Raw genomic sequence first — 20801 nt, forward strand, 5'->3', positions numbered from 1 at the left:
TTTAACAAGGTGACTGTAATTTTATTTTATTGTTGATACATAGCCATTACATAATCTCTTATTTGAAAAACTATACAAAAGAGGAATGAGCTTTATTTTCCATTTCTTTTGCAACCAGAAGAACATTATGTTACACAAACCAAGTGAAACCACTGGCATTTATTTTGAAAGCTTAATGCAATAAACCTTGTAGAAAAAAACTCACAGTTCCAATGTAATCTTCTCAAGTTTATTGAGTGAGTATAAGTAACTGAAAATCCTCATTCAGTGTAAGCCGGTAACGTATGAAGGCACCGATATTTCTACAAAGTAGGAGGGATCCAAATGTAACCATGTGTTTGAACATATCCAGCTTTTTCCAGCAATTCATCAGCTTGTTTAGGACCTCTACTTCCAGATTTGTAAGGGATTGACTTGAATTCACCCTTATCAATTCTGTGCAAAAGTGGTGTAAAGATTTCCCAAGATGCCTGCATACGAGATTAAATACAACGTTAGTGAATCAACAAGACCGTGTCGCAATAATCTATGAAGCATATAGAGAGCTTACCTTTAACTCGTCTCGGCGAACAAAATGTTGCTGATCACCTCTAATTCTGCAAAATATATTCCAATTTTCATTACTATAAATTTAAGTCGATTTCTTTCAAACAAATAAACTGATTGCTAAGCATGTGTTTAGTTCTACGGTGGCGAAAAAATTGATTTTAGTTAGAAGTGATTTATGTGTATACATTCATGTAAAACGGTAAAAGTAGGTTGGACAATAAATTTGAGTGTAGAAAACATGCTTAGAGGCAAAACTTATCAATCCTAACTTCAAGTTAGAATCAAATATAAAGGAAGAGTCAATTCTAATCACTAACTTCAAGTTAGAATCAATTATAAAGGAAGAGTCAATTCTAATCAGAAATCTCCAAACATGACAAAACCATTTTAAGTCTTCATAAGCACTTTAGGCTATCTCAAATGAATAAAAAATTGTACTAATAATTCATGCAATTCAAATTCTTTTTATATACCTTTTAGCATCTTGAGACTTGTGTTTAGAAGCAACAAAAACATTGCTTCTTCAAAAAAAGTAGCAACAAAAACATGTCGTAAATATGAATTAGGAAAAGTAACATACGTGTCAAGAATGAGACGCTCATAGGCCTCTGGAATGGTTACATCATGGTAGCGTTGTCTGTATGACAAATCTAGTTCACTTTGAACTGTTGACATCTCCAGTCCAGGTTGCTTGACCTGCATGAGACATCGAACAAGTCATTCTACTCAAAGAAATATCGTTTAATGATATTCCCATTTAATGACCAGAGCATGATGAATTTGACATGTACTTATGAATATTTATTTCATTATCACAAGATAGCTATATGTTATGTAGCAAAGTCACCAAACGTGTTTAAACAAAATTTGATTCCAAACAGTGTCATGAAAATTATATCCCTATACAAAAACAATTTCCTCAATAACATAGATAGGGAACTATCAATGGATGATCAGGTAAAATAAATGGCAAGACATTTCTCGTTATAGAGCTATGTAGCACCAACACTTTAGATTGAAGGTGTGTCCGACACCGATGCAAGTGATTATTCCATTTTCTCAAATTATAACATGAGTTGACATGTCAATGTCAGCGTCAGCGTCGTGTCCGGTGTCGGTGCTTCATAGGTACAAAGTTATCAGAATAGTAGACATACCGTAAGCTTCATGTACATAGCTTCTGAAGGTTGCAGGCGCATAACAAACTCATTTCTACCCTGTTTCTGACCTAAAATAGAATAAGCATTCAATAAATTATTAACATAAGTTGATGTTTTTGCCAAACGGTATTTGTCGTTAAGATATGGAAAATACAGGCTAGCTAATATAATACCCCTTTTGATGTAATCTCTTCAATGCATGTTACAGAAGAATGCATTGAAGAGAATTCACCTAAGTAAAAAAGAAAAAGATATGGTTCCTTACACTTGAAAATATCACCGGGAACATCCTTGAACTGAATTCGTATGTCTGCTTTTCTTGAATCTAGGGCTTTCCCTGCTTTTAGTATGAAAGGAACACCTAACACGAAAAGCATAGAAATACAAGAGATTATGAAAGCTGCATGCACGCAACAGAAGCACATACACAAATAATTCAAAGGGAGGTCCAAAATTTCCCCTAAATCTACAGTGCAATTTGTGATTTAGGAAAAAAAAATGCTTAAGCTTTTCACATACCCTCCCATCTTTCGTTGTGCACTCGCAGAATAACACTTGCAAAAGTTGGAGTGTTTGAATTGTCAGGTACAGTTGGATCATCTCTATAGCCTTCATACTGTCCGAGAACAACATCCTCATCTTTAATAGGAAGTACAGATTCCAGAACCTGCATTTTTTTATATTGAACAGAAAAAGATATTGAGACAAGTTCAACTCAAAGATAAAACTCTAGGTAAACATAAAAGGGTAACTGGCAATTTTCTACTGAGTACTGACATTGATTACTTATATCAGAACCCGAGAGGCTTGAATTAAATGACAAAAGAGGGTAAATATATCCACATAAATTGAAAGGAAAAAACAAACCTTCACTTTCTCGTCCCGAATGTGCTCTGGCCTCATAGAAACAGGCTTTTCCATAGCAACCAAGCAAAAAATCTGAGTTTGTCGAAAAACAATAAGATTCACATATTAGGCACATAAATGTCTGAATTACAAAACTATCATAGACTAGTTAATAGGTCTTCTAAGTTTCATAAATGTCTGACACTTACATAACAAGGTTAACAAAAATGTATATATTGCAAAACCAAAAAGTATGTTTAAGTATTACTATGGTCAGTTTCAAACTCAATCCAATGCTTTAAATGAAAAATGTCAGAACTGAAAATGATTTACTATTATCTGTTAAAACATAGTAAAATACAAAGTAGTGGTAAGGTGGCAAAAACATCAAATGCAAGGTCACCAAAAGCAACCAGCAGCAGGCAACTAGCCTTTATTTAAGATCATGTTTGATAAACAACTTAATTAAGTGTTTATCATATAAGTGCTTAGGTATAAGATATTTCTATAACAACGATCGAATAAAGTCAATTTACTTTCATTTGAAGTTATAAACTGTTTTAATAAGTTATTCTGGAGAACTTATAGAAATAAACTGAAGATAGCTTATGAACATGTCATAAGTTATTTCTATAAGCTCTCCTGGACGGTCTCGCAAATGTTTATGCCAATAGATAAGCTCAAATAAGTCAATCCAAACAGATCCTAAATCATTGATAGGAAATGTTGCCTTTAGTGTAGCCAGTAGCTTTACTTACTTTATTAAATGCCTATTAAATTTTTTTTTCTTCCAAACATTACAAATTCAATGCTTTAATATTCAGCACAAAAAATTTAGTCAAGTTTTTGTGCATATATCATTTTGTTTTCAATATTGCACCAAAGAATCTAAATGACTTTATAAGAAGGTCATATCACCAACAAAAATAAACAATGTCAAAATATAAAAATTTATTTCAGTATAAAATGAAGGCATCACCTGTAGCAGATGGTTTTGAATTATATCTCGGATAATTCTGCAAATAAAAAAAGTACATTAATTATTTTGGTTTACTGATCTTAATGATAGAAGATTATTACAAAATATAACAACCAATCAACCCCGTATTTTATCCCACGAGGTGGAGTTGACTGCATGGATCAGAACATACCATAATTGCCTATCACGTACTAAGTTTAAGGATATGCCATTTACATCTAAGTCTCTCTCGAGACTTTGTCCTATATTATTTTCCTTGGTCTCTCTCCACATCTAACTACTCTACATCTGGTTAATTCACCTTTCAGTCGCTTTTATGAGTTTACATATGTTCAAACCACGTAACTCGAGATTCTACTATCTTTTCTTTACAACGGAATTTATCCAATTTTTTTCCTTCTAAAACTCATACTTATAATCTTCTCTTATCTGACCATTCATCCACATTAACATCTCCATTTGTGTGGCACTGAGTTTACTTTCGTGGCATTTTACTGCCTAACATTCAGTTACAAACTCATACTATTATGCGGTAAAATTTTCCTTTCATCTTAACTTCTACTTTCTTATCGCAAATCATATATGTAATATCCCGATATCAAAATTTCTGAATAACACTTCAGTTTACAACCTATTATTGCCACGACTTGTCGCAACAAAATATTAAACGCAGAAAATTAGCACACATACCCGTACTGGTCAAAGTATCCACCCCGACCATCAGTGCCAAAATCTTCTTTGAAAACTATCTGCCAAAGGAAAAAAAGCCAAAAAAAGTCAAAGTTTAAACAAGATTCGACGGAAATGATAAAACAAAATGAAATATGAATTGTCGATCCCAACTAATAGTGCCTTCTCTAATTTCAATAGTATCACTGAAGTTTAACCCAACATAACTTTGAAAAAATTTCTCACCTGCACATTAGCAATGTTGTCGCGATTCCATAAAGGCAAGAACAAGCGATTTGCAAAACGAAGCACCAACTGGAATATAAGTCAAACAAAGATATTAGGAAGTGTTTCTGAAGCAAGCAAGAAGTGTGTCGTAATATATGGTCATTCACTACCATATTCTGCACTAATTCCTTTCCCAAGTAGTGATCAATACGGTAAATTTGTGGTTCTTCGAATAACCCTCCAATCTGAGTGCTGAGTTGCTCTGAAGATTCCAGATCCTTACCAAAAGGCTTCTCAACAACAATACGTGTCCACCCACCATGATCAGCTACAAAATTGAAATATATGCAAGCATCAATATAACATTACTAAACACCAACACAGACACCAGACATGACACGGACACTAACATGCCGACACCACTAATAATTTGAGAAAATCACATAATTCAGTATATATATTATATGTGTCGGTGTCGTGTCGGTGTCAGACACATCACTTGTCCAACACCGGGACACGCCTGATTCGAGGAGTGTCCATGCTTCATAGTGTGATACTGATTCAAAATTTAAGCGGTGAATCCAAAACCTAGTCTTGATCATCTCAAAAACAAGGTATGATTAAATCATCTTACATTTATTCATGCAAGCAGTCTTGATCATCTTGGAAACTGATGGATACACCGAAGGAGGAAGTGCAAGATAGAAAAGCCTCCGAGAAGAGCCCTCAGCAGTGTTTGTTGTAGATTCGTGCTTGGAAATTTCTTTATCCAACAAACGGAAATCATTCTCGGTATCATAAGAGCCACTTACATATTTGATCTATAGGCAAGAGAAATCGAAAAAGAGAATGATCATTTGATCAAAGAAAATTGCAGAAAGTTATAAAATGAACCAATGACCCAAATGCTAACCAGATGTAAAAACTTCGATACAGTCTCTAACTTTTCAGGGGAAGCATCTTTTTCCTTAACAAGATAACTGCATATTAGGAACAAACTTCATAGTAAATTATTTAGCTAATATAAACATAAAGATCCGAGAAATGCACTTCGTTATTCATTTGAGTGATCTACTTACTGAAAACAAATCTATGATTGTGAAGAAGCAGAAACAACTGATTTCTGAAAAAAATCTACTGGTTTTATGAATATTGGAGAACATAAGAAAACCTCACCCACGTAAGCGGTTTCTCAATTCTTCATCAGAGATTTTTGTCCTTGCATAACCAAAAATACAGACTTCATTTGCAAGTAGGAATCCCTGCAAATATAGCAACGAAAATTTAGAAAACCTTTTGGTTCAGATAAGAGTAACAAACGTCTTTAGAAAGTATTTCAGGTAAAACGATGAATTAGGAACGGATATTGACTCAAATTATCAACAAACACCAAAAATTAACAACGAAAGCTTTTGGAACGTGTGTCAACTATGCAAATCAAACGACACAGTTATATTAGTCATGTCATAAACCAGAAGGTCTAGCCATTGTTCGACACGTGTTGGCATCTGACTCTGACACATGTAGTTACATTCAATCACTTCTACCTTTTCAAATTATTACTAGTGTCTACATGTTAGTATCAGTGTCGTGTTTGGTGTCTGTGTATCAGTGCTTCGTAAAACTAAACACAAAAACTGGGTGTTGCCGAACCGAACCTGCTTGTACAGGTTGAAGAGTGCTGGAAATGTCTTCTTCTTAGCAAGATCACCGGAGGCACCAAGCACAACAATTGAAAGTGCTCCATTTTCAGGTCCATTATTATCTACTGATACAGGGGAGTCATCTTCTATGCTAGATCTTTGCACACAATGCCAACAATCCTTTGTTGCCATCCTCCAGAAGTACCAAAAACCTGTATCTGGTATGATATCAATCAAATAAGTTAGAATCGACCAAATTTGGACAAAAATAAACTTGCATCCTACAATAACATTAATAAGGACTTGGATCCTCCGCAGACAGCCGCCAAAAAAAATTCTAAATCTTAAGGCTCTGTTTGGCAAAAATAGTAGATAGTTGATAAACCAGCTTACCAAGGATGAGGTTATAGCGAAAGCTTATAAGCTAACATATAACTTATAGTGGATAATCTAGCAGATTGAATTTGTAGTGTTTGGTAAAATTAGCAGTCGAACTAGCTTAAAAACATGAAATGACAAAAAAAATATGTTTATTAATATTTAATTTTATTTCAAGTAAGATAACAGGGGTAAAATTCAGAGAAAAAATAATAAATTATAAACTTTAAGCTATAACTTATCATTTTTGTGGGCTAGTCCATACAGTGGCTATACTGAGGGGTCAGTGGAATTGATTTCCCAGATTAATCGGTCTTTAGGCCGTACACTAAGTTTTCAAAAGAAAGTTATAAGCTATAAGTTAATTGAATTAGCTTATCAAAATAAGCTTTAGGGCCCGTTTGGATTGGCTTATTTTGAGCTTATAGAAAACAGCTTATGCAAATAAATAAGCTTTTATGTATTATTCATAAGCTTGTCAAGGTAACTTATGAAAAAACTGCTTATGAAGATACAATTTTGGCTAGTGTGAACTTATGAATTAACATAAAAGCTTCTTTATTTGCATAAGCTAAAAAATAAGTCAATCAAAACAAGCCCTTAAGCTATAAGCTGATTGAATTAGCTTATCAAAGTAAGCTACAAGCTAGTAAAAATAACCAATAAGCTTGTTAGAAAAATGTTATCAAAGAGTATTTTTTTGTCATATGAGCTTATAAGTTATAAGCTCAAAATCTGGCATTGCCAAACAGAGCCTTAATCTAGCTGCAGAGGATCCAATCCAAGTTTACTAACAACATAAACTAAATTGAAGAAAAATATACAAACCAACAATTATTCCTAAAAATTTGATTCCTAATTTCACACCAATATCAAAAACAATAATAATTCATAGAATTTCACATAATACCAATAAAAAACAAAGCTTTTTGGAAGAAACTGATCAAAATCTGAATTAGAAACAACATTGGAACAAAAATTCATCAAATCATAATAATGAAATCAAAAATGTAAAATTTGAGATAAAGGGTATTGAGAATTACGTTGATAAAGTTATGAATAAAGAAACCAAAGAAAGGGGTTTGGAACAGAACAGAACAGGATTCGAAGATTGTTTTGTAAGGTTTGGAACAGAACAGAGTTGGTTACTTTAACAACTTCATCTTTAGAGTCAATTAATGATTGTGACAGACACAACACAACACAACCATTTAAGTCCACCCACTCACTCTACTGATGCATCTTGTATTTGATTACCGACTTATATGATCTATGTTATGAATTATAGTCATTCATATTAAAATGTTACATTAATCTTAACGTTGTCATATCAATCCTTGTAAATATTTTTTTTTATTAAAGAAATCCTTATAAAGCACTTAGTATTTATTATTATATCGATTCATATATCTATACTTTTGGACTGTCATTTTCCTTCCAAAAATACAAATATCACAAGTAACAAATAGATAAGAATAAATTTAAATATTAAAATAATAGTGTAACAAACACGATATGAGTGTATATGTTCAGTTTTTTTTTTTCTTTTATCATTTAAAAAGTGTAACAAACTAGATGGGTATATTTATACTTACTTTTCATTATCTCAATTATATCTTTAAACAATTTTTTTCTATAATAAAGATTGTTGTTGGTGTCATTAAGAAAAAAAAAATTTAGATTATATTTTCTGTTATATTGTTATTTGTTAGTATCAATGAAATAGATAATCATGGTTAGTTTGATTTGTTATAACTTGAAAACAACAAACATTTATGATTTTAGTTCTAATCAAAATCAAAATTTCATAAAAAAAAATACCGTTCATAATTTTTAAACGTTAACACAATAAAAAGAGCGGAAAGACAGATACTCACGTGCTCGTCTTTTCGCTAGTGAAAATAGTTATTATGAGTATTGAGATATTATTTTAACGTCAGAGACTAATTAGATTTTTTTTTTTTGAAAAAGGCAAAATGATATATTAAAAAACACAGCTAGACGCTTTAGCACAAGGAGTGCCAAAAGACCTAGACACAATCAAAAGTCATACACACCGTACAAAACGCCTCAAAGGCAAACTGAAGAAAAAGAAAGTAAAAGAAGAACAAGCTAAAAAACACTCATTAAGCAAGCTAAAAAACACTCATTAAGCAAGCTAAAGGACTTTGCCGTCACAATTGATAATCAAAATCGAAAATAGTGTATTTCGACTTCAACCACGAAAATGACTGAAGCTTCACCCTTTCGCAAATCGCATGCAACTAATTGTCATCTTTCCTTTACAAAAACACTCTGTTATTACGCTCTTTCCATATTGCCCAGACAACTGACATCGAAATAATGTTCATGGATTCATTTGATTTTTTTCGAAAAGCCATGAAGCCCTCCAAACTGATGAAAATGATTTTGAAAAGAGCCATGAAAATTGTTGAGAAGTCAAGCCATCCCACAACGTGCTGCCATATACCACCAAAAAAACGCAATTTAGAAATAAATTATCTCTGTCCTCGTTAAGACCGCAATTTGCAACACAACTCCGTTCGAAAATTAATAGAGACTATTACTGTGACTACTCATTACATGTTCAATACCAAAATGATTATTACTCCATCAATGATTTAATATCTGATCATTGTTGTAATAAAAAAAAGGTTCTGCTAACCGGTGCCCCAGGACACTGGTTAAGCATACCATAAAAGGAAATTATTATCATAAAAGGAAACTGTTTTTAACTTTATTATAAATTAATTACACAATTTCAATGCATTAACTACTATAAAATTTCCTTTTTCATATCCTTAACCAGTGCCCCGGGGGCACCGGTTAGCATTTCCCATAAAAATATATATTAAATTCATTAAATAATTGATGTAGCTATCTATATTATAAACACATGCATAAATTCTTAAATGAATGTGAAGATGATATTTTTGTTTATAGTAGTTATGGTGTATAAATGATTGTAAATTTTCCTATTATAAATGTAATTAATTAATTTCCGTGAGCTTAACTCAGTTAATAATGATATTGCATATTACATGCAAGGGTAGTATTCAAATCTCAGACACCCCACTTCTTTGTATTTAAAATAAAAAGTTCGAAGAGGATATTATATATTCTTCCATATTCTGAATAGACAACATCACACATAAATTTAGATTATCGTAATAAATCATCAATGTAATAAATGGTATTAATACTCATTATTAATTGTGATTTTTTTACATAATTAATTGTGATTTTTCTTGACCAAAAAAAAAATTGTGATTGTTTAACAAATTTGCTGTCTTTTCTGGTCAATTTCAAATGATTTCCTTCTATTTGATTGCACAAATAAAGCAATATATAATTTTTTTTAAGAGGAAATAAAGTAATATATAGTTTTACTTTATTTTATTTTTATATAAAGTAATATATAAATAATTTGATGTTGATAATGGGAGATTTCATTTTTATATTTGCAATCATGTAGTGAATCCGACAAAAGATAATGGTCGTAATATATACAACTTGATTTTATAGATTCTATAGAATAGAATAGTTCTTTAAATATACATCTTGTCACAATTAACAATCTTTGTTCATTGAAAAGGGTTAGTTTTATGATTAATCCAATAAACAATAGGAAACCATTCATTATTTTTGTCTATATATATTCAACAACAAGAATTACATTTATTTTTTTAGTAGATAGACAAAATGATAAAGTTATTGAAAACTCACATAATAGTAGAGATGTCAGAGTTCAAACTCTGATCTTGACGTCCGGTTTGACAAGTTTAACATTGTTACCAGTTGAGCGACTTGTGCACACGGAATTACGTTTAAATGATGTGTATAATTTTATTTTGACACCAATATATAATTTTAAACATACTTTTTTTTCTACAAAACTTTTAAACATACATGAAAAGTAGAAGTGGACCGGAAAAAATCAATAAAGAAACTGATGTTATGTTATACATGATTTTTAATAATTTATTATTTTTTATTAATTTTTTTTCCTTGTAACTAAAATTATGGAACTATTACCATTTGCCAAAAAGAAATCATGGAAAATTTTCTTTTACCGTAAAAGTTGATGGAAGTTGAATAAACCCAACATGTCTTACTTTATTATAAAAGAAAACAAGGGAGTGGGTGGGCAAAAATTAAAATTATTGTTATTATTTACATTATCTAGTTTTAGCCCTTTATTTTAGTCAAAAAGAAGAAAGAAAACAAAATATTTATACTTTCTTTATATCATCATCATGGCTGCTAATGAAATAAGGAAGTCTCTCATGTGATTTATGATGATGATGATTGATGGGTCACGTATGTTCTTAGTTAAATCAAAGAATTTGATTTGTATATATTGAATGTGAAATAGTTTTCTAGATATGTTATAAATTATGGAGTATGTCACTAGTCTAATTCAACGGATAAAAATATTAAAATCGTTAGGATGAACATTGTGAACGGAGTACGAACCTCGACCCCACCATTTGTGTATATGAGTTTCAACGATTATTTGTCATTCTGTTTATCTAAAAAAAAAATAGATGTCATTGTTTCGATATTTGTACGTATCTAACAGAGATGCTGGTATGTAGGGGCAATTGTTAGAACCTGTACACCCACTTTTCACTTTAAAAAGGTGAATTATAACTGCTAAGTTACTTGGGAAAAAAAAAATATTCTATGCAGGATCATTCTCTAACAAAAACAAGAGTCGCCCGAGAGAAATATGAAAATGATCGTGAGTGAGAATATTTAAGAGATGGAGAGAAATAAAATGAAATAGAGATGTAGAAAAAACTGAATCCAATAATATGAAAATCCCTATCTTTGTTATTTGTTGAAAAAGGATGCATTCATGATAGATCTGAACCCTAAATAAAATAAAAAATCCAATAATATATTATTTTTTTAAAAAAAAACTTTGTATCTAACCCAAGAACCGACTAATCCGAAGAGTTCAATCCTACCGTTCACTTGCAAGGAAGGCTCATTTAAAGTTAGAGCATGATTTTGTATGGACTTGGTCCACCGAAATTAGCACATGGAGGAATCGAACATGAGACCTCCTCGACCTTGAGAGGAGGGAAAGAAAAATCCATAAAATTTGAAAATATTACCATTAGGTATGAGAAAAGGCCCATGTACTTCAAAAAAAAAAAAAACCATATCCATATGCCAAGTAACATGATACACCAAATAAATATCCCATATGCCAATAACATTAGCTATGAGAAAAAAAAAAACCAAAATGAAGAACTCATACATACATGCACAAAACAAGGAAAGTTCCCTCCATCAACTAACCACTTAACTACTGTTGGGAAAATGATATCACATTTTCAACCACTTTGGCTTGACAAGCTTTTTCTCCGCCGGTTTTCTCTCTTCAACAGCAGGAGATTGCACGACAGGCTCAGCAGACACCGGCTCAGACTGTGCAGGATTTGACGACTGGCCTTTATCGTCAGAGAAATTCAAACCTTTCAAAGACAGGACCTCTTCGGGTAGGTAAGGGCCATCGTTGCTGCTATCACCTAAATATCCCATTAACACCAAGTTAATAAATATATCAAAGAGCTTAAAGGATTCGGATTCAAATCCTGGTGAAGAAGAAAATATCAACATAACCTCTAATATATCAACATATCACAATTACAAACAGTAAAACATAATTTTGTTATGAATGATATTCACAATTGCACGATGAAATCCTCTCCTGAATGAAAAACTAAATAGTTTGCAAGCAAATTTAAAGGAATCTGTTAGATGAGATAGTTGACAAAAATACAGCAGAAAAACTACACCAAGTTACAGAGAAACATTGGCGTTGCGAAAAATACACCACAGGGTTCAGTTTTAACTTATTTAAGTAAAGTAACATGCATAATTCCTTTGGCAGTTTCCTATGAATATACACCTTCCGGTCACAAATATAAGCAAAAATTCACTTTTTAGGTTCATTCAATAAATGATGCATGTGGACTATTAAATAGACCACATACATCATTTATTGAATGAACCTAAAAAGTAAATTTTTGCTTATATTTGTGACCGGTGGGTACACGGCAACAGCCCTAGCAATGGTACTACCAGTGTTGTGGAACATCGGCCATTGTGACAGAGTTTTTGCAAATCGGCATGGCCAGTTTGTGAAGGATAGCAGCACGATGGCGTTTTTGGCTTTTTGCCATGGTCTACAATCGGTAACACTAGGTACGACACAAAACAACAACCTAGCAACCATGCTATGGCATGACAGCAATCAACAACTACAACAAGAAAATATTTTTCCACTAAGTGAGCATGAACAGAAAACTCACCATTTGAAACATCATATGAGAAGTACACAATGGCACCAGGGCAAAATCCAGCAGTATAGAAATCCTGGGAAATGTCTTTGACCAGCTTCTTAGGTGGAGTAGTATCTGCATTATAAAAAGCACATGTGATGATTCGTTTAAGTTAAGTACACACAATCAAATGAACTTTCAATTCGATGAAATCTTCTAATTCATATCAAAAGACGAGTTGCTATAAATTAGGCGGCGTTTTGAGAAACACCTTAATTAAACTCTTATTAAATAAGTGTTAAGCATGACAGTTTTTTTTTTTTTTTTTGAAGAAGCTATTAAGCATGACAGTTTAATTATGTTTATGTCATCAATTCTTAAATTCAATAAGTTATTTTTGTTTGGATTTGCACATTGAAAAGCTACTTGCGTTCTCAAGTTTTGTTTTCACAGCAAAAACAGAATTTGGGGTGGATGAAAATCAAAGAGAGGACATAACTAAAGTCTACATAAAGTGTTTACATAAGCTATATCGAGATGCTTATTAAAATAAGCTAAAAGCAACTTATGAGCATAACATAGCACAAGCAAATACGGTTGATCACTACAAATTCACAATTATATATGCCACTGCACAAGCAAATACAATTCAAAGTAGATTCATATACAGGATATTGAAATGCTTACATAAATAAAATGGCTTCTCTGGTTGTGCAATAACTTTCTTGAGGAGATCAATTAAACTCTGAATGGTTTCTGATGGATGGAAGGTAGCTTCCAGTGTGTGATTATCCGGGAAGCGAACTCTAATTACAGCCTGAAAACAAGATTGAACCAAATGATAAGATAAATTTGTTCCTTATTGATCTGATGTGCTTCAGTATTCGTGAAAATCTAATTACCTTTGTTATTCTTGACCTGCGAGCTGCCAGATCTGCGTCTCGAAGTTTTCGAGTCTTCAGGAATTTATCTGTACATAATATATATAAATACATGGTTATTTTATTCGAGTTTTGAAAACTGGGAATATATGTTAGGCTAAGCTTATATTGAAAACCGCATAAACATTGGGTCATTCTTTATCAAACAGAAGGATTAGGATCAATTTTACCTTCCTTTTTCGTAGCCAAAATTTTGTAATAATCTTCAGCAGTAAACTCATAGAACTCTTCTGTCTCCTCTTCTTCCGGAAATACCAACAAGAAATATAAGGTTAATTAGGATACATTAGGAAGATTATATATACAAACATCAACAACTTGAAACTCTAAATATACGTTAATCTTAAGGCATAAAGACGGTCAAAGTGAAATTGCTGTTACTACCTTTGTTTGCTGCATCATTTGGTGATGCAGAAAGTGACATTGTTTCAAAAACACGAATTTCTCGTCCAAATTTTTCATGCATCTCTGCAATTGTGGCCTGTTTCCATAAAACATGACAATGAAAAAACTGTTAAAGGAAGTAACTTTCAAGTTTCAACTAGGCAAAATAGCTGTGATAGATAAGTAAAAATAAACATACATATGCATGGTACGACACAGCAAAAAACCTAGAAACCATGGTTCACAAATGACCAAAGATAACAGTTATTTCAAGGACAAGATGCTTTCACAAAAGACCGAAAAGAGAACAATTTTACAGTTATCCTAGGCATGCACTAAATTTTAGTGCATAATGACTCATTGAGACAGTTGAAAATAACCGATGTAAAGAACACGGGGCACGAAACGCAATCAATAACCAATGTTTTCTAACAAAAGAGAATTTGAAGTTGTCAGAAAAAAAGGGTTGTTAATAGGGTTCTAATGAATTAATTTATCAAAGACATCCATTGGTATATGGTTTGGTTTAGTTTGACCTTTTATTTCAACCACATTAACCGCATTAAAAGAACATAATACACCGAATTAAAGAGTGATTCACATCAGAAGAAAATTGAAATTGATAAGAGCATATTCCACAAAAACTGATAGGAAAACATACCATGACGAATTGAGTCATACTCATATTCGTTCAATTGATTGAACAAAGTCAAAGGATTTAAGGTTCTCAATTACAGCTTCAGATCCGCTCAATCGATGGCTGCGTGTTTGTGTCACGTAAAACTTTCATCTTTTATTTTATTTATGATTTTAGTCTGATATTATTTATTAGGAAATGATATTTGTCACGAGAAATACGATCACGAAAGCAGTGCGAAGGCATAAATAAGTGATAACATGTCAAAAATACTATGCTAATAGTGCTACCCCAACCGTGTTTTCCAAAAAGAAGAGCTTTTAATTGGTCACTTAGAGATAATGAGTACTTCGCGAAGTTTATTGTGATAAACAGCAATTCTCTTATTTATTTACGCACCGAAAAAAAGAAACACGATTGTATCTAATTTGTGATTTTATGTCCTTTTTTGGCTATTATAATACTCTTTTTTCTCACTTCACAAAGGCAAAAACTTTATTTATCCCTTATAAGAGAGGTTTTCTGTACAACCTTTTTGGTTAACAGGATAAGAAGAACAAGAAAAACAACTCAACAAAACATTAAACAACAATATCAACAAAGCATTATCTCACTAAGTGAGGTTGACTTGAATACATTGATCAAACGACACCATAATCTTCTACTTCTATCAAATTCTATATTTCTACCGAACTCATTAATCTCTAGAACTTCCTTAATTGTTTCACTTATGGTTTTTCTCGGTCTTCCTCTTCCTCTAGGTGATTTGACTCCACTCCATCTGACATACTCTCCTTACTACATAACAAACTACCTAAGCCTAGTTTCCACCGTCTTTTCGACCAAAGATACTACCCTAACTCTCTCTAATGTTGTCGTTTCTAATCATATCTCGCCTAGTCTTACCACATATCCAACGCAACATTCACATCTCTACTACAACAACAACAACAACAACAACCAAGTTCTATCCCACTAAATAGGATTGACTACATGGATGAAATTACGTCGTAATGTTCTATCATAAACCCTAATTCGGTCCAACTCATTAATCTCTAATCTTCCTTAACCGTCTCTCTTATAGTTTTTTTAGTTTTTTTAGGTCTTCCTCTGCCTCCAGTGATCTGACTAGCTACTCTTAATTTATTTTCATGTTGAAACCAACAAAATTAAAACTTTTTAACTTTGAATCAACACATTCATCTTCTTGATACATAAATCAATCACCCTTTAACACATAATTCACAAATAAAATCAAATAAAAATTAAAATAAATAAATAAACAAAACCCAGATGAAAAATTAGAAAACAAAAAAGACCCAGATGGTAAAATTACATGATTAAACTAAAAAACAAGAAATAAATAATAAAACAATCAAAAATACAAAATTGAAGATGAAAAAAAAGAGATTTTTAGGTGAATGAGAAGAATACCATTGAATGAGGGTTGGTGATTCTTCTTCTTCTTTTGGATGATTGAGGAGAGAGATCAACTACCATGAGAGAATTGTACAAGAGTGACAGTGGCGATGATGAACGAAGAACAAGAACAGAACCTTTGGTGACTTGTTCTATGTTTTCGTTCGTTTTGTTTTGTTTTGTTTTATTTTTATTTGTTATTTTCTTTGAGTCGGTGCCTCAAATATTTTCTCAAATTAGTTTTTTTTTTATATCTTTTTTTTATATCTTTTTTATAAATAGTTTAGGGGGGATTTGTCAAAAAAAATAAATAAAATATAGTTTATGAAGAGTATTGGATGGAGATTTTAAAAGACTATTTTGACAAAAAAAAAGTCTTGAAGATTTTAAAAGATTGTGCAGGAATGTATTAACTTTCAAGATTTCAAGAGATTTTAATTTAGGGTCTTGTTAACAATTGTTCCCAGACACTCTTTAAGCATTATAAAATAAGTAATTATTCTATTAAAAAGTCAAATATTTAATTTAGATTTCCAATATATTGATTACACATATTTTCATAAATATTTGTTACTTATGGTCCTTAAAGAATGACTCGGGGCACTTGTGAACCATAAGTATTTTATTACCAAAAAAAAAAAATCGAATTTGAAATAACTTTTTGTTAACAATGAAATGAACGAGATATATATCGTTTTTTTAGGCTAAATTGCATTTTTGGTCCCTTAACTATTTAGGTAGTATAACTTTGGTCCTTTAATTAAAATTCGATTTATTTTGATCCCTTAACTTCTTTTCGTTACACATTTTGGTCCTTTACGTTAGTTTTAATTCAAAAACGTTAGGTTTTCTTCATTTTCTTCTGGAATTTTTCTTGGATTTTTGTTGTTGAAGGTTGATGGAGATGATATGAAGATGAAAAAGAGGAGAAAAAGATGAAGAAAACTTAACGTTTTTGAATTAAAACTAACGGTAAGGACCAAAATATGTAACAGAGAGAAGTTAAGGGACAAAAATAAATCAAATTTTAATTAAGGGACCAAAGTGAAACTACCTAAATAGTTAAGGGACCAAAAATGCAATTTAGCCTTTTTTTACTATTATGAGACTGATGACTACTAATAATAATAGTTACTTTTTTTTTTTGAACAAGCCAAAATGGAATATATTATAACACAAAGGGTGATTCATCTCGCACAAGGTGTGCAAAAGAGAACCACCCACCAAAAGTCACAGATACAAGTCTAGTGCCAATAAAAACACTACTGAAGCGAAATAAATCAAAACAAGCTACAAAATAACACCCATACAAAGTAAATGGTGACGCCACCAGTCATTGTAACTGTAGGCGAAAGTAGGCATGTTCGCCTGTAGCCAAGAAAAAGACATAAGTTTAACTTTGTCTACTAAATGATCCCAAGTGTCAATCTTCTGGTTAAAAATCCTGTTGTTTCTTTCCTTCCAAATAACCCAAACAGTAGCCATCCAAATTACCGTCATAAAAGAGTGAGACAATCGCGGTAACCCCGCCAAGTGACCAAAATGATAAAGGTGATCACCAACGGACTCTGGAGCAATAAATGAGATGCCTAGCCACTGATAGATACGATGCAACACCATACCGAAATAATCACAATGAATGAGTAAATGATCCGTGGTCTCGGAAGAACCGCACCCACTAATACAAGAAGTGTCGTCAAGAGGAATGATGCGCCTATGGAAAAGGTTGTCTTTAGTTGGGATTCGGTTGCGGAGAAGACGCCAAGCAAAAACAGAGACCTTAAGCGGAACTTGTTTCTTCCATAAATCGACAGACAGCACATGCTCTGGAGTGAAACTCGGCGCCGTGAGATAAGAGTAAGTACCCTTAACGGAATAGCCATGAACAGGGTCAAGAAGCCACCGCCACCTGTCAATAATATGGTCCTGCAAAACAACATTATGCAACAGAGATGCACATTGGGACACTGACTCCTCCTCCCACGCCAAAAGGCGCCTCCTCCACTCCCAGGCACCACCACCGTCGACCCATCCCCTCCTCTCCATCTGACGCACCGTCACCCATTTATCCACTGCCAAATCAAAAAGGCAAGGAAATTGCACCTGTAAAGGCACATCCCCCACCCAATTATCTGACCAAAAGTATGTGCTCCCTCCTCCACCTACTACCCTACGCAAATTATCTTCGAACCAACTCCCCTCCCTCACCCCCACACCGCAGCGAATGCTAGAAATCATCCGCCACCACAAAGAGCTATCTCTCCCACCCTCCTTCAGCCGCCCCCTTCCTCCCTGTACCTAGCCTTCAAGACTCGATACCATAAACCCTCCTTATCAACCAGCATACGCCAACACCACTTCCCCAACAGAGAAACATTAAACTCCCTCAACCTTCTCACACCTAATCTACCATCCTCCCTCGATAAACAGACAGAGTCCCAGTCCACCCAAGAAATTTTCCTAAAATCCTCACCACCCCCCCCCCCCCCCCCAAAAAAAAAAAATTTTTAAATAAAGATTCGATAGAAGAAATTATACCTGCGGGGGCCTTGAAGAAGGAAAGAAAGTAAACTGAAAGAGATGATAAGACATATTTCAAGAGTATCAAACGACCACCAAATGAAAGAAATTTGCTTTTCCAACTCGACAGCCTAGCAATAATAGAGTTCACAATCGGTTTCCAAAAATCTAACTTCCGAGGATCCCCCCTATAGGCAGCCCCAAATACACAAAAGGAAAAATTCCCACACGACAATTCAACACCAGAGCTGCCTCATGCAACCAAAAATCTGATACATTGACACCTGTCAGAAGGCTTTTACTGAAATTCACTTTCAACCCAGATACCTGTTCGAAGAGCATCAACACTGCCCGTATAGACCGGACATTGGACCAACTCTTCTCCCCGATGATGAGTGTGTCGTCAACAAACTGTAGATGAGAAAGACAAAGTGCACTGTCGTTTCCCACAAAATAACCACGAAACAGGCCGGCCTCTATAATCGACAACATAAGAACATTGAAACCTTCGGCTGCCAATAAAAAAAGAAACGGAGATAGAGGATCACCTTGACGAAGTCCTCTCTCCATGGGGAATTCATCTGTAGGACACCCATTAACCAACACCGAGGCTGTAGCCGTTCTAATACATTCAGACATCCATTTACGCTAGAGAGTCGGGAAATTCATCTTATGCATGACCGTATCCAGATAATAGTTACTTAATAAATCAAAACTCATTCCTTAAAAAAAAACGTATTGATAATAAAAGAATACACATAAGAACAGGACAAAAAAGAAAACAATAACATTTGATAACGTGGTCTTGAGTGAAAAAAATTAAAATCTGGAAAAAAGAAAAGAAACAAGACATGATACAATGGGAGAAGGGAAAGAAGCATATCAACAGTAACACATGTTGATGAGTGATGTGGGAGAAGAAGGAAAATACAATGGGAGTAAAAAGTATTTAGAAATCTCAGGTAATCCATTAAAATCTATACATTTTTTAATATCACATTTTTCAATATCAAGAGACTATTTTTAAGTTATGAAAAATCTTGATTGAATACCATCGAATTTTGTAGGACTCTTTATAAAATCATGAAAATCCTCAAGAGACTATTTTTAAGTTATGAAAAATCTTGATTGAATGATTGAATACCATCGAATTTTGTAGGACTCTTTGTAAAATCATGAATAATCCTAATTGAATACCACCAGATTCATCGAATTTTGTAGGACTCTTTATAAAATCATGAAAATCCTAATTGAATACCACCCACTAGATTTATTTCTAATTTTTTTTTTGTGGTGGCCGAGGTTCGAACCCCGAACCTTGCATATTTTATGCATTGTCCATACCAACTGAGCTAAGCTCACTATTTTTTGAAATTAGATATGGTAAATATATATTGCTGGTTGTTCGGGAAGGAATTGACTCATCCTCCATAAGATTGTAGATTCAACTTTCGTAATCAATGTGAAGATCTCTTTAGTAAATGGTTATGATACATACACACACACACACAATATATATATATATATATATATATATATATATATATATATATATATATATATATATATATAGTTTTCATTGATGGCTGAGGTCCGTCCAAAGTCTAACTCTTCTAAATTTTCTATAAAAAAATTGTAAACGTTCTAATCTTTTAAAATCATGATTGAATACCTCAAAATTTTTCTATAACCAAAAAGTCTTTTAAAATCTTTCGAAATCCCAATTCAATACACCCTCCTAAATTAGTTGGACATTACAGTCGACTTCAAGGCTCAATGAACGTTTACAATTTTTTTTATAGAAAATTTAGACGAGTTAGACATTGGACGAACCTCAACCATCAATAATATATATCTATGTATGTATGTATGTATGTATGTGTGTATGTATGTATGTGTGTATGTATGTATGTATGTATCATAACCATTTACTAAAGAGATCTTCGCATTGACTACGAAAGTTGAATCTACAATCTTGTGGAGGATGAGTCAATTCCTTCCCGAACAACCTTCATTAGCAATATATATTTACCATATCTAATTTCAAAAAATATTTATCACTTTAAATTTTTTTCAATAAGAAAAATTATGAATAAAAGTAAGTTATTGGCCTCAATTGATTAAAAAGCTCATATGAAGACGAATCGTTTGG

At 32.9% G+C, this 20801-nt stretch overlaps 3 protein-coding genes across 6 annotated transcripts; all 3 read right to left on the reverse strand.

The window, feature by feature from the left end:
- On the reverse strand, nucleotides 1-7690 carry LOC146913325 (glucose-6-phosphate 1-dehydrogenase 5, cytoplasmic-like). Of its 3 annotated transcripts, none has more exons than XM_085716520.1 (16): nucleotides 7496-7690; nucleotides 6090-6286; nucleotides 5608-5693; nucleotides 5345-5411; nucleotides 5066-5252; nucleotides 4602-4759; nucleotides 4450-4518; nucleotides 4225-4283; nucleotides 3535-3571; nucleotides 2577-2648; nucleotides 2229-2376; nucleotides 1975-2070; nucleotides 1707-1777; nucleotides 1130-1245; nucleotides 551-596; nucleotides 1-470 (listed from the first exon to the last, which is right to left on the reverse strand). In XM_085716520.1, exons 2-16 carry the CDS (start codon nucleotides 6264-6266, stop codon nucleotides 303-305), a joined length of 1557 nt encoding a protein of 518 aa, XP_085572646.1. In that variant the 5' UTR covers nucleotides 6267-6286; nucleotides 7496-7690; the 3' UTR covers nucleotides 1-302. The 3 variants fall into 3 exon arrangements, with proteins under 3 accessions (XP_085572646.1, XP_085572645.1, XP_085572644.1); XM_085716519.1 differs by having other exon boundaries at nucleotides 6090-6292; XM_085716518.1 differs by having other exon boundaries at nucleotides 6090-6292; nucleotides 7363-7572.
- Nucleotides 7691-11552: 3862 nt separating this feature from the next.
- Nucleotides 11553-16294, reverse strand: PUX1 (plant UBX domain-containing protein 1). 2 transcript variants are annotated; one of them, XM_085716522.1, is made up of 7 exons: nucleotides 16145-16294; nucleotides 14074-14170; nucleotides 13860-13928; nucleotides 13651-13718; nucleotides 13436-13565; nucleotides 12779-12883; nucleotides 11553-11992 (listed from the first exon to the last, which is right to left on the reverse strand). In XM_085716522.1, exons 1-7 carry the CDS (start codon nucleotides 16208-16210, stop codon nucleotides 11790-11792), a joined length of 738 nt encoding a protein of 245 aa, XP_085572648.1. In that variant the 5' UTR covers nucleotides 16211-16294; the 3' UTR covers nucleotides 11553-11789. The 2 variants fall into 2 exon arrangements, with proteins under 2 accessions (XP_085572648.1, XP_085572647.1); XM_085716521.1 differs by having other exon boundaries at nucleotides 13860-13931.
- A 1125-nt stretch (nucleotides 16295-17419) lies between these two features.
- Nucleotides 17420-19288, reverse strand: LOC146913327 (uncharacterized). The gene is made up of 2 exons (XM_085720911.1): nucleotides 18893-19288; nucleotides 17420-18232 (listed from the first exon to the last, which is right to left on the reverse strand). Exons 1-2 carry the CDS (start codon nucleotides 19286-19288, stop codon nucleotides 17420-17422), a joined length of 1209 nt encoding a protein of 402 aa, XP_085577037.1.
- Nucleotides 19289-20801: the final 1513 nt, after the last annotated feature.

Source organism: Medicago sativa, chromosome 6 (assembly GCF_051527215.1).
Source record: "Medicago sativa cultivar Bolivia chromosome 6, Bolivia_mono, whole genome shotgun sequence".
NCBI classification, from domain to species: Eukaryota; Viridiplantae; Streptophyta; class Magnoliopsida; order Fabales; family Fabaceae; genus Medicago; species Medicago sativa.